Source organism: Cydia fagiglandana, chromosome 19 (assembly GCF_963556715.1).
Source record: "Cydia fagiglandana chromosome 19, ilCydFagi1.1, whole genome shotgun sequence".
Classification (NCBI taxonomy): Eukaryota; Metazoa; Arthropoda; class Insecta; order Lepidoptera; family Tortricidae; genus Cydia; species Cydia fagiglandana.
Genome location: NC_085950.1, coordinates 9,565,876 through 9,582,472, shown reverse-complemented (window position 1 = coordinate 9,582,472; position 16,597 = coordinate 9,565,876). Strand labels below are relative to the sequence as shown.

The 16,597-nt window shown below is 40.4% G+C and overlaps 1 protein-coding gene across 1 annotated transcript in view; it reads left to right on the top strand.

The window, feature by feature from the left end:
- LOC134673796 (transcription factor AP-2-epsilon) overlaps positions 1-16,597 on the top strand; it is a 91,907-nt gene that overhangs the window by 61,101 nt on the left and 14,209 nt on the right. The window contains exons 3-7 of the mRNA XM_063531824.1: positions 2,655-2,801; positions 4,702-4,839; positions 7,053-7,163; positions 8,672-8,726; positions 11,475-11,658. Coding sequence (XP_063387894.1) covers positions 2,655-2,801; positions 4,702-4,839; positions 7,053-7,163; positions 8,672-8,726; positions 11,475-11,658 — 635 coding nt within the window. The remainder of the gene's footprint in view (positions 1-2,654; positions 2,802-4,701; positions 4,840-7,052; positions 7,164-8,671; positions 8,727-11,474; positions 11,659-16,597) is intronic.

Sequence of the window (16,597 nt, the reverse complement as noted above, 5' to 3'; positions counted from 1 at the left end):
ACTATTTTTATTAATAATGTAAGTACAAATAAGTTGGCCACATTATCAAAAAGTTTACTAAAGGTGAACCGTGATAGCTATTAGACAATTGAAATACATCATTGCTGTTACAACAAATACTAAAAAGCACGGAACCCTCGGTAGGCGAGTCCGACTCGCACTTGTCCGGCTTTTCGACGATGGCAATAGACACTGCTATCTCCCGACATTTGCCAAATTTCCTTCATAAGATTATGACCGATCAAATGGAGGTGCTGACGAAAGAATTTTACGACGCTAGTAAGCGAGTTTGGGTGCATTATTTTAATTAGATATCGAAGGTATAAATCTAAAATTGATATTTAAGTAGGTACTTATAGGTAAAATTGTATAAGTACCTACGTATTGACGCTAGATGAGATTGGCGCCGATTTCTTTTCTAGCCAATCTGATTATTCTGTCTGGATCTTTAACTTAACCCTTTATAAGGCATAAAGCTGTCAGAATCATGCAAAATTGAACTCTATCACTTTGATATAAAGTTCAAAATCAGATGGGAAATATATTCCCTCTGCCTTAAAAGGCTTAAACGGTCCACAGCTACGACCGAGTCATCATTCAACAAGATTAATCTCAAAACGACACCACGCAGCCACACACAGCAAGAATGCGTGCAATCATATTAATTTAAAGTATTCAAACATTTACTAATTCAGAGTTCGCGTGTCCGGAGAATATCATTACCTGTCTGTCTATACGTTCATACAATGGTTCTGTCGATTCGTTCGTACAATTATACAATTAAATGGAGGCTTTGATGGTACCGCTACGTTCCGATTTCCGATTGACATTTGCCTAGATGTTGAAAGTCTCTCGTTTGCCGCGAGTTTTTTTTAAATATGTAGTTACTTATGCGGCACCACTTTCCGGCATACGAAAGATGGGGATAATATGAAAATAAGTAACATACTAAAGAGGGTATTAAATTTAATGCGTACCTAGGTACTTGCTGCACTTGTCATTTGGAGAAAAGTATTTTGTTCGAAAGTATTTATTAGGCTCAGTTATCTTGATATGTTTTAATTTTTGGATAGTCGGCTCGAAAGTTAGAAGGAACATTTTTTGTGTAGTCTGGTAAAATTGCATCTAATCGAGTTGTTTATTTATTTATTTAGAAATTTAATTCAGGCAACAAGGCCCATATTACAAATACCTTACATACTAACATATACATAATGTATTTTATTAACCTAAAATCACTATTTAGTCGACAAAACGGCGTGGCTCCGTTGCATCGGCTGCTCTTGTGTCGGATTCGGCAGTTTGCCAAACACGACACCTTTCGGCCAGAAGTCGGCGCACTCGATGGTCCCCTGCAGCGGTCGCGGCGGTTTAATATCAAACTAAATATGTAGTATAATGTAATCACCTCTAGACAAGTTATCCACCTGACATACACTTTGCACAATAGCCCAGCGCGTAAATTACTCGCTTGTAAAGAGATTTGATTACAAAATTACAATGTAATTAACCTTTCTGGCTTAATAAGGTAACGGCAATGACTAAAGAGACGCAGTAATTATGATTGCGGCTTAGGCGTGAAAGAAGTCATTAAGCATTTTGTATGGAAATCAAAGTGACATCGGATGGTTATAGATGAATGTTTGAAAGGGCATTAGACAGTTTGTCGTATAAATATATACTAATTAAGCTGTGTTTATATTAATGATACTAAAGTGCCACTTCGATTGACCGATTTAGGTACTACCTTAAAGCATTTAATAACTGGAGTTGCTTTTAAGATCTTACCTCTCTGCCGAAAACCTTGCACAATTGTGCCAACTTTTGTATGGACTGTCATGGGCCATGGCTATTTGTACGTTACGTAAAAATCATGTAGATAGCAATACATTTGACGTCTCCTCCCCAGCAAAAATCGGCAGACTGTTTTGTACAGAAATGACAGCCATGACGTTTCCAGTTATACTTAGGCCCACTTGCACCAGCCCACTAACCCGTGGTTAAGCGGTTAAACCGTTAACCCAGTGTCAAATAGTACTGGTAACCATGGTAACTCTAGTTTTAACCGGTTAACCCCGGGTAAATGGAATGGTGCAAGTGCCCCTTAGGGTACTACTTAACCGTTCAGCTCGTGTCAATTTTGTAGCAAAATGACAGTACCAATGGACAAATAGAGGCAACCGACCTGGCATTCTAAGTACTTGAGACATAAATACAAGATTTAGGGCCACTTGCACCATCCCACTAACCCGAGGTAAAGCGGTTAAACCGTTAACCCAGTGTCAAATTGTACTGATAACCATTGTAACTCCAGATTTAACCGGTTAATCCCGGGTTAGTAGGATGGTGAATAGTGGAGCAAGTGCATTTTGGAGTGGAGACCCCGGCTAGGCAGAAGAAGTGTAGGCAGACTACCCGCCCGTTGGTCCGATGACATAAAGGAGACTGCGGGACCAGTCTGGATAAGGGTGACCAACAACCGCTCAAAATGGAGAGAGATTGGAGAGGCGTATGCCCAACGGTGGGCGAGCACACGCTGAAGAAGAAGAAGAAGAAGAAGTAGGATGGTGCAAGTGGTGCTTAGCAATGGAACTTTTTATGTATTTGGAACCGTTGCCTGGTATGTCTTCTAACCGTTTCTTCCTTGTCCTCAGGAGCGCCTGGGCGGCGGCGGGCTGGGCCTGGGCGGCGGCGGCTTCCGCGGCGGCGGGCAGCCCTCGCTCGCCGACTTCCAGCCGCCCTACTTCCCGCCGCCCTTCGCCCCCGCGCCGCATCCTGCCAGCCCGCACCACCAACAACAGGTATAGAACGCACCTATTAACATGACTATCATACCATAAGCCAGGCGTCTCCAAGCCCCGGCCCGCGACGCGTTCCAATCCGGCCCGCTGACACCCAGAGCATCCGGCCCTCGGGAGCCAGGCTCCAGAGGTTCAGCCCTAACAGCAGCAACCAGATCGACCCCGTTTGGAGACCCCTGCCATAAGCCATAGTTACTCAGAAGCCAAGGTGACGGTGGCTTTTGCGTAGGCGGACAGCTTTCGCTCGCCGACTTCCAGCCGCCCTTCTTCCCGCCGCCCTTCGCCCCCGCACCGCATCCTGCCAGCCCGCACCATCAACAACAGGTATAGAACGCACCTCCTATACCAGACTCTCTGACATGACAATCATACCATAAGCCATCGCTACTCAGAAGCGTCTAGCGGCGCAATTCGGGAAATGAATTAGAGATTCACTAGATATGAAATAGTAAAGATATGTGACGTTCCATGGCAAAAGGTACCATTGCCCCGGCTGAATATTGGTGCGGCGTTAATAATAGCGTAAGCGCCAGCTGCCATAAAGTACCTTTTTCCGTGGAACGTCACAAATCTTTACTATTTTATATCTAGTGCATCTCTAATTCTTTTCCCGAATCGCGCCGTAGATGACGGCGGCGATCGCGGCGGTGGGCAGCCCTCGCTCGTCGACTTCCAGCCGCCCTACTTCCCGCCGCCCTTCGCCCCCGCACCGCATCCTGCCAGCCCACACCATCAACAACAGGTATAAATTGACAGTACACCTTAATATCCTGGCCAAATATCGCTTGCCGACTTCCAGCCGCCCTACTTCCCGCCGCCCATCGGACCCCGATTCGCACCCTGCGAGCCCGCACCATCAACAACAGACATAGACAGTAAGTACCTACCTAAGTACATCAAACCTCTCAACAGTCTCAACATGACTGTCATGAGGCCTCGCTAGCCGACTTCCACCCGCCCTACTTCTCGCCGCCCTTCGCCCCCGCACCGCATCCTACCAGCCCTCACCACCAACTACAGGGTATAGACAGTACACCCCTCAGTAATCTCAGTATGTCTCAGTAATTGTCTATCATGCCATAATCACTTGCTTGCCGACTTCTAGCCGCCCTACTTCTGCCCTTCGCTCCTGCTCCGCACCCCGCCATCCCTCTCTCCCAATACCAGAGACAGCTAGTTTTGATTGACTATATCAAATCTCATCAATAGTTTTTGTGTGACCATTAAATCAGAATGACATCACAATCTTATCTAAGCAACCCTATCACTATCTTTCATCCCTGTGGACTTAGCCAAAGCACAGAATAAATAATAGTACTAGGTACAGAAGATTCACTCTCTAACAAAACGCGTCTGTTACGATTAGGACAGATATGACCGCTAGGTGGTGACAGCACCATGCGCGGCTTATGGCTAGCCACCAAAATTGGTGTGAGATGTACTTGTAGCTACCTGTTGCAAAGCGACGAAATCGCGGAGTGAGCCACCCCGGCACGCCTGGCCAAACTAGGGGCCCGATTCGGATTTTGAAATAGACATCTATTAGATATCTTTAGGCATCACCAATATACGATAACGATATGTTTAAGATCTAACCTGTCAAATTTGACATTTACGCGATTCTGGAGATACTCTTGAACGATTGCCATAGGATATGACTTAGAGATCCAATTCACATCTAATAGATATCTTACTCTATCTAACGTAAAAGTGACATTGGTTGCCCGAATTGCGCTGCAAAAGAGAACTAGTTGATATCTAAACTATAACGTATCTAGAATCTAGAATGGATCTAGTACGTATTGTCTCTTGCGAATATCTTGAAGTTGGAATAGGGCAGTATGAATATGTTAACGAATATTTTCACAGAACATGTAATAACCACACTATTTGTCCTCAGAACCATGGCATGGAATACAGCGGCGGTGGCGAGGCGTACGCGCAGCACTACGCGCCGCAACAGCTCCTGCCGCGCCACCACACGCACCACGAACACGCGCGGTTGCACCGCGACCATCACGACATTCACACGCACCATGTAAGTCACTGACTGACACCATCATAGCTCGGCAATAGTTATTTGTTTCACTCGGGGGCAAAGTTGTTGTTTAACCGCTCGTGCTAATGTTGATACCCGACTTACCCAAGCAAGCGATAGATTCCAAAATTGAACCACGAGCGTAGCGAGAAATTGGCCCCCGAGTGAAACACAAAATTTTTCACCACACCAACCCAAAGCAAATATTAAATGTAAAATATCAAACAAAATCAAATCCAAATAATTGTTATTAAATACTTATCATCCAAAATCATTATTTAAAAGTCAATTCTACCAGCAAACATAAGAAAACAACTCAAAATTTGCATTTGATTACTTTGCCTCACATGTGAATAAAATGCAACTTTGCTATCAGTTTTTGAAGTGCAACTGCAAAGTAAGCCTTTCCGAGTTGGTGTGGTCAAACAAGTATTTGTTGTGTACGATGAATAGGGTATCCTATATATCTATACTCTGTATCTTTAGGTATTAAAATAAAAGTAAACAAAATCTACCCTCCAATGGCTCCTTAAGCCAGTTCAGGGTAGATGAAAATATTACATGACCAAATAATGTAGGTTAAAGTCAGGTCGTTCAGTGACAGATCCAGGCGGTTTTGTATTTGGTTGGTTAACCAATAAATGTTATAACTACCCGAAAATGTACAAATTGTTTGATTACTTTTATTTAAATGCCTAAAGATACAGACTATAGTGCATGTATACAAGCGCCCAAAACCAGAAAAGTGAATAAGACAAATTCATCCAAAATAAGTATATACAAGATGCAATAAATTAGTAAAATCTCTTAGTCAAACGCACGTAAGAAGCTAATCGCTGAATAACTAGTTATAATACACAAATCCGAACTATTCTATGCTCGCAAATTCTCCCCTCGAAATATGTTATAACGGGGCTCAAAGGGAACAGGGAAGAAATGCTGCTTACATTTAAGCAATAATAACGAACTTAACGAACAATAATTAGTAAGATTAATTAAAATCTGAATGCTCCTCGTGCTTATCACTTACTTAAATATTTGAAACTGTTTAAACAATGAGATTTTTCAGAGAAAGCTAAGATTCCCCCGTCCTACCCACATTCATTTCATCAGTAGGCGGCGCATTGACTACGTATCCTAAGCTAAGGTTACAGTCAACTATACTGCGTCAAGCAGATCTTGTCAGTAGAAAAAGGCGGCAAATTTGAAAAATGTAGGCGCGAAAGGATATCGTCCCATAGAAAATTTGAATTTCGCGCCTTTTTCTACTGACAAGATTTGCTTGACCATCTATAAACTAAATATTACATAGTAGCAAACCTAACTATCAATTGAAATCTCCGAACTTGAAAATCGAGCCCCGTTATTCGATTTACAAATACCACAAACCCGATTTCTTTTCAAAAATCGAACGTATAATTTCAACGTATATTTTCGGCCAGCAATACTATGCTTCAGAATTGAAATGGCATATTTTCAATACGTTATCCAATGCATTTGACCATTAGGCGATGAAGCAAACATTTATGGCACTGGCACTTTGGCAGATTAGCCCTAATGTTCCGGCCCAACCGAGACGGGCTGGCAACACAAAGAAATTCACTTTTGGCGGGAAACTCTATGTCATTTTGTGATTTAATGGCGATTGAAGATGAAGTTGAATGGATATTTTAGTTGCTGAACTTGCTTGAACATGTTGACAATGTTGTAATAATTCGCCATACTGCCGGCCTAGCCAAGGTTACAATCGCTATCGCTTCGACAACGAAAAGCATTATGTCTCTCTATCACTCTTCCATATTAGTGTGACAGTGACAGTTGCGTTTCGATCGCTACGGAGCGTTAGCGATCGGCATGTTGGCTACGCGGCCTGATTCGCTCAAGATTTTTGCAATATAGCAATTCAACAATGATTAAATATGACGATGCATTCTATTGTTTTCTGTATTGAGGTGTGCAATAAAGAGTAGGTATTTGTATTGTATATTTTTTGTTTTATTGTGGTAGAAGTTTTTTGAAGACTTGCTTTGTACTAGTCCTAGGATCGAGTCCCAATACTCTCAGTAAAGTCTAATTTGTGATATATTAGACACAAAACACACTTAATTAACATCAACATAATGTTTGCTTTACCATTATTGTGTTGTAGTCATGCCAAAAACATAATACACACAAAATATGCTTATTTTCATATTCGTTTGTTTTTACAACAGTTGGGGCACAGTGGTTTCGGCTACGGCGGCGGCGAGCGGCGCGCTGACTACGGAGCGAGGGAGCAGCATGAGATCGCTCTTCACCACGCACTGCACTCAGAGGAGGCGCCGGTCAGTACAAACTTGTGTTTAACAGTTGTGGCATAGCGACTACGGCGGTGACTACGGTGCGGGAGCAAGCATGAGATCGCTCTACATCACGCACTGCACTCAGAGGAGGCGCCGGTCAGTACAAACTTGTGTTTAACAGAAGGGGCACAGTGACTATGGTTCTAACTACGGTGCGGGAGCAGCATAAGATCGCTCTTCACCACGCACTGCACTCTGAGGAGGCGCCGGTCAGTACAAACTTGTGTAGCAGTTGGGGCACAGTGACTACGGCTCTACCTACGGTGCGGAAGTAGCATTATGAGATCACTCTACACCACGCACTGCACTCAGAGGAGGCGCCGGTCAGTACAAACTTGTGTTTAACAGAAGGGGCACAGTGACTACGGCGCTAACTACAGTGCGGAAGCAGCATGGAATCGCTCTTCACCACACACTGCATGCACTCCGAGGAAGCGCTGGTATAAAGTTGTATTTAACAGTTGTAGCACAGTGACTACGGCTCTAACTACGGTGCGGAAGCAACATGAGATCGCGCTGTACCACACACTACACTCAAAGGAGGCGCCGGTCAGTTCAAACAAGGAATGTTTAACAGTTAGGGCACTGCGTTTTAAGGCTCCTCTTCACGTTGGGCCAACGCCAACGCCAACGAGGGACGCATTTATGCGTTAGAGGGAGCAAGTGATATTGCTATCTCATTCTACCGCATGGCTGCGTCCCTCGTTGGCGTTGGCGTTGGCCCAACGTGAAGAGGAGCCTTTAGACTACGTCACGCAGTGCTATAAGTATGACTACGGATGTATAATTCAGTAAATTAATCCTTAATATTGTCACATACTTTATAACTAAAGCGCGAGTCTAGTAGGTTACTAAATCATAAGGTTTGGCTCAAGTTATATTTTTTTACGTTAATGCGAGAAATATTATGTTATCATCTAAGTTTTCAACCTACACTGGATACTACGTCATTTACAGATATCCAATTTCCTTAAAAAACTTGTACGATGTTTTTCTTCAATTTGTAGTCAGAGTACATACTTTCAATGCATAATATACACCTACACGTGTAAAAATGATGGATTATGGAATATTCCGAATATTGAAATTGTACCTTTATATTTTAGTAACATTTATCTAAATTACATTCTATCGGTTTATAATAAAGTCATAAAACGATCACCCCCCCCCCCCGGTCAACAACGGATGAATATGTCCGCCAATCCGATAGGAATTTAATAAAGCAAATTAAGTCGACCCGTAGTTGGAATGCCGGAATTTCGTCCATATATTTTTCCCTCCAATGTTTTCTTAAAGCGCCCTCCAGACTATGCGCGTGAATCGCGGGCGAAGCCGCGAACGCGAGTGTGGAGTCTAGTTCGCTGATATGCGAAATCGACTCCAGACTCGCGTTCGCGGCTTCGCGCCGCGATTCGCGCACGAGTGTGGAGCGGGCTTATTATGCTTATCATATCGCGAAACCATAGACAACTTAAGTTTTTTTTTTTCAGAATGCCGGCATGGATGATACTACAGGGTTCATGACTGATCTACCTTTATTAAAAAGTAAGTTTTTATTATTATAATAATATATAGACACTAATAGACCAGTGACTACAACATTACAACGGCAAGACGCTGTGTGAATAATAAAATTAATACCTTATATGACTTTTAACACAAATAAATGATACTAAACTTGCGTATAAAAAAATCCTTATCTTTAAGTATAATAAAGTTCTTCAAAGTATAAGTATTTGTGGCTTTCCGTTAGAGAAGGGTCCTTGTTATTCATCTGCAATAAGGACGTTTCTATCTGATTTTTTGTTGGAATTTCAGATGGAAACGTCCTTATTGTACTCGAAGTAAAGGACCCTTTTGTGATGTGATGTGAAAGCCACATTTTTTACACACACAAGAGCAATGAAATGAGTCACCTTGTAATGTAGGTATACATTTGTCGAAACCTACAAGCTGGATATTCCTTTTTCTTCTTTTTACTCATCAATTTGAACACAGCGAAAAAGGTAGGTACACCTACCTCATTAGAGATTTGTCAGTTGTTTGATTAAAATGATTGATACCAAGCTATAATACCTACAAGTGCCTAGCAATAGTAGCAATTACAACTATTGATATTTAGACTGCACGTCATCCGTTAGTGGAAAGAGGCCTAGTTAAAAAAAAGTAGTGTTGCCTTATTATATATTTATTTAATCGAATGGCATAAAAAAATCACAAATGCCTTATTAAAAGTATAATTAGCGTCTAAATTACCTATGCTCTTCGATGATGATTTTTGTTGAGTCATCGGTATTTGAGAGACAGAGTAGACAGACAGACAAAAAATCATTGAGTATTGTATATGTAAATTGATATTTCATATTTTTTACGTCATTCGATAGTTGGAGAGCAAATTTTGTGGAAAAGGTACCTGTCAACAAAAAAGCTTCTGACCACAAAGAACGCGATAAAAACGCGTAGGTAACATAAACGAGAGATATATTAAACACCAATTATTATAAATAATGTTTACGAAAAGTAAAAATATCTGGAATTTTGGAAAGAAAAAAACGTATTAAGCGAATAGTTAGAGGTAATACATTTTCGTAATATGTTTTTTATAAGATACCAACGCTATTAAAGATAGGTCAGACCTAACCTAACAGAAACACGTGGCGTGGGCTTAATTTATACAATGTTTTACTTACCGTACTGAAATTATTCAAATTGCACGCGCGTCGATAAAATAAATACATATTATTAACTTATCAAATATTTCATTGTTACCCGCTCAAAGATGACCTCTTAAAGATAAAACTGTAATTAGGCCTCATACCGCACTTATCGGATAGGTGTATCGACTTTTCTAAATAGATTGTAAAAAAAGGTCCATCTCATCTCATGCAACGGGCCAATGAATCGATATCGACAATAAAACTATCGATCAATCAATCTATATTTGAATAGAGCATTTGAATTTGGAATCGATACTCGTAAAAACTCGATACCCTAGTATTTTTAATTACACTTCCAAATTCGAAGTTGCATTCCAATTTCAAAACTCGTAGTAGCTAATTGGCTGTTTTTTTTTTTTCTTTTTTCAAATGCCAGGGTGTTAAGAGCCAGTATGGTGCAGAATTAATGACATACTAATGTTTATTGTATTAGGGTTGCCATAAAGAAATATTACAATGTGAATGGCTCACGCTGCGTTCATGTTTGGGGCGTGGCGGACGCGGGGAGTGCCATTATAGAACACGGTGCTCAGAAATTTGTAATCACCCGTATTTTTTGTGCGAGATACGCATTTATTAGCTGTATTTGTATTGTAGCAGTAATAGGCGCTGGTAGATGGGGTCCGCCGATTTGGGGGACTGAATGATTATGCAGTTCTTAGAACATGTATCGGAGTAGCTATCATTGTTTGAAGTAGGTTCGTTTAAAATTGTAGCGATGATTGTTTTCTTTACTTATCAATGCTATTTAATTACAAAAAAATGGGTGTGCTGTACTCAGAAGCGCTGGTGGCTTAGCGGTAAGAGCGTGCGACTTGCAATCCGGAGATCGCGGGTTCAAACCCCGGCTTGTACTTCGATATTTACCAGTCGCTTTTCTGTAAAGGGAAACATCGTGAGGAAACCGGACTAATCCTGATAAGGCTTAGTTTACCCTCTTGGTCGGAAGGTCAGATGGCAGTCACTTTCGTAAAAATTAATGCCCACTCCAAGTCCTGGGATTAGTTGCCAAGCGGACCCCATAAGTCGTTGCAAAATGCCGGGACAACGCGAGGAAGACGATGAGTGTGCTGTACTCAGTATGGTAGCTATAAATAGGTCTCAGCTGACTCACGAAAACTTTATTACAATAGCTTATTAACAAGTTTTACCTATTACAAGTTTTAGCATAGGTATTTTATGATGGCCCATCAATGATAGAATCATACAGAATATTTAGTTAGTTATGTAAATAGGTTTTAATTTATCCCCCGAGTTTCCGCTAGTTTAAGGGTCAAACAGAAAACGTCTTTACGTCTTTCCTGTAGACAAGAGTTAAGGGCTATAAAGGTTAATTTTCTTATTTAACCCTTATCCACGTGAAAAGGGGTCCTCCTTTTATTTAGAGAACTATGATAAAATCATTACTTACATGCCCACAAGCTGTTGACTATTGCCTAACTCTTGTGTATGTCTACAGGAAAGACGTAACAAAGTTTTCTGTTTGACCCTTAAGAACCAAAAGGAAAGCCTAACGTAGCGATAATTCTATTTATTTTACGCTTTATCGTGTTCTTATGTTTTATCTTTGTCGCAGCGATAAAAGGGCGCGACGGCCTCGGCGGCTCATGCGCGCCCAACGACGTGTTCTGCTCAGTACCGGGACGGTTGTCACTACTGTCCTCAACGAGCAAGTACAAGGTGACAGTGGGGGAGGTGCAACGACGGTTGTCACCCCCAGAATGCCTCAACGCATCGCTGCTCGGCGGAGTTCTACGCCGGTAAGTACGGTTGTCACTACTGTCCTCAACGAGCAAGTGCAAATTAAGTGACAGTGGGGGAGGTGCAACGTCGGTTGTCACCCCCAGAATGCCTCAACGCATCGCTGCTCGGCGGAGTTCTACGCCGGTAAGTATGATTGTCACTACTGTCTTCGACGAGCAAGTACAAGGTGACAATGGGGGAGGTGCAACGCCGATTGTCACCCCCAGAATGCCTCAACGCATCGCTGCTCGGCGGAGTTCTACGCCGGTAAGTACGGTTGTCACTACTGTCCTCAACGAGCAAATACAAAGTGACAGTGGGGGAGGTGCAACGTCGGTTGTCACCCCCAGAATGCCTCAACGCATCGCTGCTCGGCGGAGTTCTACGCCGGTAAGTACAGCCGGCCGGCCTAGCCAAGGTTACAATCGCTATCGCTTCGACAACGAAACCCTTTGTTTCTCTCTATCATTCTTCCATATTAGTGCGACAGTAACAGTTGCGTTTTGATCGCTACGGAGCGTAAGCGATTGGCGTGTTGGATACGCGGCCAGTACCTACACTAGATACAAGTTTCGGTTGGAAAACTGCGAGTATACCACGATAGCACCTCATGTTCTACTCTGTAACGGGAAACGTCATACTTCTATGAAATTGTGACGTTTGAATAACACTTGCGCAGTCTGTGCTATCACAATCGTTGCCAACTTAGCTTGATCTAACGCTACAATTTTATTGATAGAGTCAGACCAAGAAAAGTCTGCAGCGGATTTGATGGCCCACGCAGTGCATGTGTTATTTTAAATGTCAAACTCCTATGAAAAAATTACGTATAAATAACAGATACACTGCGTGGGCTACCAAATCCGCTGTAGACTTTTCTTGCTCCGACTCTACCCGGGGAATTCATTATCATAGACAAAATATAGGTCTATGATCTTTATGATCTCCTCAATACTGTGCGTGATAAAAAACGAACTGGAAAATCGCATTCAATCCTGTCTGATAAATTAAAAACAAACACTTCAACGTCACCTACTCATCAAACCAGCCTATGATTAAGACCACGAATTAAGACATTAATTTAAATCAAGGTTACAAAATTATCTCTAAATGTTACATCTAATTATGATCTGAATATCTGTGTCTGTTCTATAAAGTCAAATAGATTCATAAAGATTTAGTACCTTTTTAAATTAGGACCTTAAAGATTAACTTAGATTGACTTGAGTGGTCTTCAAGTCAGATTCATTACATTTAAGTATTACTTTAGGTATTCTTAAAGGTAACGTAAGTCAATGCCAAAATACTACATAGCTATACGCGAATACTATTTTTATTATGCGGTTTTGTGTGTAGCAAGACAAAGCTTGATTTTTTGCGTCAATTTAGAATGTTGTACCTAGAAAATTTTTGTCGCTCAGTTTATCAAAGAAACTGAGCGACAAAAATTTTCCATTTCACAGCAAAAAGGTACCACTGTCGGCGGTCAACAAGGCAAATAATTAAATGAAAACCCAACAAGAAATCGCACTTATTACCGACGTACAAAGTATATTCGCTAGAAAACGTCTAAATAACATCTTCCCATAAATCTACATACGAACCATAATAACAATACGCACCTGACGTAAAGCCATTATTATAATGCCTACGATAAACGCTAGATAATATTTCAGTTAACTTCATGCATAATGTAATAATTCATTTTAAATATTTTTTAAGTACAAGCCGCCGCCACCAAGCCTCTTGTTTAAGTACAATAAAGATGGAGAACTACCTATAGTGGCGAGCGAGCGATATATGTTTTACCTTTGCAAGTTCTATTGGAGTTTGCTTTCAACAAAAAGTTCAGCGCAAGGAAACAAAAAAGTCAAGACAGACATAATATTCACATATTACTTAATTAACGTCGATAAGCGTTTTGGCCGTTTTCTACTACCTACTTATAAGTATAACAAATAAAAAACTGGTCACTGGGTATTGTGAAGTTATTGTGATATAGAGGTTGTCTAATGTTAACCTAAACATCTAAAAGAAATTCTCCTATAACAACGGAAAGTGTAAGTATATGCGATATACGACAACTCGACAAGTTTGACTTGAGGATAGGTACTTAAGCGATGATAAACTTATCGCATCGCATGTCCATGAGCGACAGGCTGTCGGTAAACTTTTTTTGCACTGGCAACACTGTGTAGCTCGGTCAACTCGGTTTGCGGCCAGTGCTTCGCTGCTATTAGATGCTTTTTATTCGCGGTTGGATCTGGGTCGTATTTAAACACACATATTTATAACTGGTTTATAAATAACCGCTCTTCCCAACTTCAATTAAACCCGTAAATTGTAACAAGTATTCGTTATTGGTAGTTCTATTGAAGCGCGGTGGTTTTGGTGGAGCGCTGGGTCTAAAGCGTGGCGAGAAATATACTGTGTATCTCACCCAGGGAAAAGGAACCTTACGACATGGCGTTTACGCCTTGAAACGCCGCATTTGCCATATAGAATCCTCAAGAATAACGTAAACGCCAAGTCCCTTTCTATCAACATTTTTTTTTTGCTGACCGGATGTCTTCTATGAGTAGGATGTGACAGAACATAGTAAAAGGTCAGATGGACTCTATGTTAACTACATTGTATGGTATAATATAAAGTATCTCATTAAATGTCAGCGGTGCTGCCAAACCGCTTTGCAACTCACCCCGTAAACACCATACATATTTATTGCTAAAAATAATTAACACTTAAGGCTCCGTACTTAAAATAAACTAAGCAATTATTGTAAAAAATAATAATGAGCCAAAATACTTCACACATTAAAAGAGCTCATTTAGTTAATAGGGCACATTAATTGAAAGACTGTCGCGCGACAAGACAAAGGTGCTGTCACGAGCGACGGTAACCGACGTGACATGATGATTGAACGTCCGCGAAATAATTGCCAATAGTGACAATTATTTACGGCCACTTTTATTAGTTACTTCCATAAGGATAACCGGATGTCGGGAAATGGCAGCTATTTTCTTTGGTTTTTTTTTACTGCGCACAAATTTACTATGTCAGTTTCGCAGTTTCGCACTGATGAGGCAGTCGTAGTAAAGCTATAAGTACCTACACCGATTACATTAGTACGACATAATCAATAACATTCCGACTTATCTTAATTAAAACCCTAGATTTCATTCTTCGGTCACGAAAATCACGAATCGGCCTTGTTAGTGACATTAGTGAGGCAACACTGGCAACACCGTGATAAGTTTAACAATGCGATATTATTTTATGCTAATACTATCTCGCGGGCGACAACTATATGACATAACTACAGTATTCAAAGTTTATTTGCATTGTATTATAAAATTAGATTTATTAACGTTTTACGAAAATATAGAGTGATGTTCCTCTTAGTATACTTGCGTGTAAAACTTAACATCATTTAATTTTTTTTTATTAGCCTATAAGGTAGAAGTACTAGAGCTCGACGCTGCACTAGTATTCGACATGGGCACTTTATGTCGAAGTAATATAGGTTAAATTTGAACGGCGAAGATATTTCACTATTCAAATAAAAAATAATCCTTGTCACTTTGACATAAAGTGCCTATGTTGAATACTAGTGCAGCGTCGAGCACTAGTACAGTACTTCTACGTTAGGAGTGTCCCACTGCTGGGCAAAGGCCTCCCCTCTTTCCCGCCATTTGGTCCTATCCGAAGCACAGTAGCACACATTTAAATTTAATGATTAAAAAAACTTTCAAGTTATTTCTACTGAATTTATTAAGACGCTTGATCAAACTAACTTGGAGAAGAGATAATACTTATCTAATTTAAATTTTAAAATTAAGTTGATAATAAGTTATGTATTTAAACAATAATATTTCCTATATTTTATATTCAAAAATACTAGCCTATTTTTAACTTAGTTACAAGTTTAACAAAATAACAACAGCATAAATAAACATCTCGAAATGGTTTAAATGCGACTAAAATTATAATTTAACTTAATAAGGTGTCCGCGTAAATTGGCAAATAACTGTTTAATGATATACTCCAACTATTTATTCCATTACTGTCACTTCAATGCATTTACAATTGTACTTTACATAAATACATTACATCAGACTCGAATAGGTCATCCTGTACTCGATGTTTCAAGATTAACATGAAAATTGCCGTTTTAACGCGTAAATTAGGTGACATGTGACATTTTCTCACTTTAAATTATATCGTTGCTTTTATTAAATATGTGGTATAATTATGAGGACAAGTCGGCGTATTATGGATGGATTTATCCACGAGATAATATAACTGTCACTTTTTAACACCGCGGGATAGAAGGTTAATAGATGTAAAACATATTAATAAGTAATCCTTTATTAATAAATAAAGACAATATTTAAAGTCCAATCCTCATACTAGAGTTCAGTGGCGGCGCGTTCATAAAAGCCGATTCCCATCGGCTTGCCTGTTTTTGGACGTTTGTTCAGAGTTGTAAAGAAAATATGCTTGCCTATGGATATGTTTGACGCGCCGCCACTGCTAGAGTTAAACCGTAAACAGTCTGCAGCGATTTTGATAGCCCACGCAGTGCAAGTGTCAATTTAAACGTCAAACTTCTATGAAATTATGACGTATAAGTAACACTTACACTGCGTGGACTATTAAATCCGCTGCAGACTTGTATTGGTGCGACTATAAATCATTTTATGTCATTAAATTAGAAATCACACAAAAAAATCCTACATAAAGTCAGACAAGACAAGTCTGCAATGTTTTTGATAGCACACGCAGTGCAAGTGTTATTTTAAACGTCAAACTTATAAGAAAACAATTAAGACGTATTGTATTGTAGTACGGGCAGTTTTCCGCAACTCGACGTCCTGCGCCTATTTTGCGTGATATAATAAATTAAGACGTATTAATTTTTATCTGTTGCAGACTTTATCTTCGTCCAACTCTAGT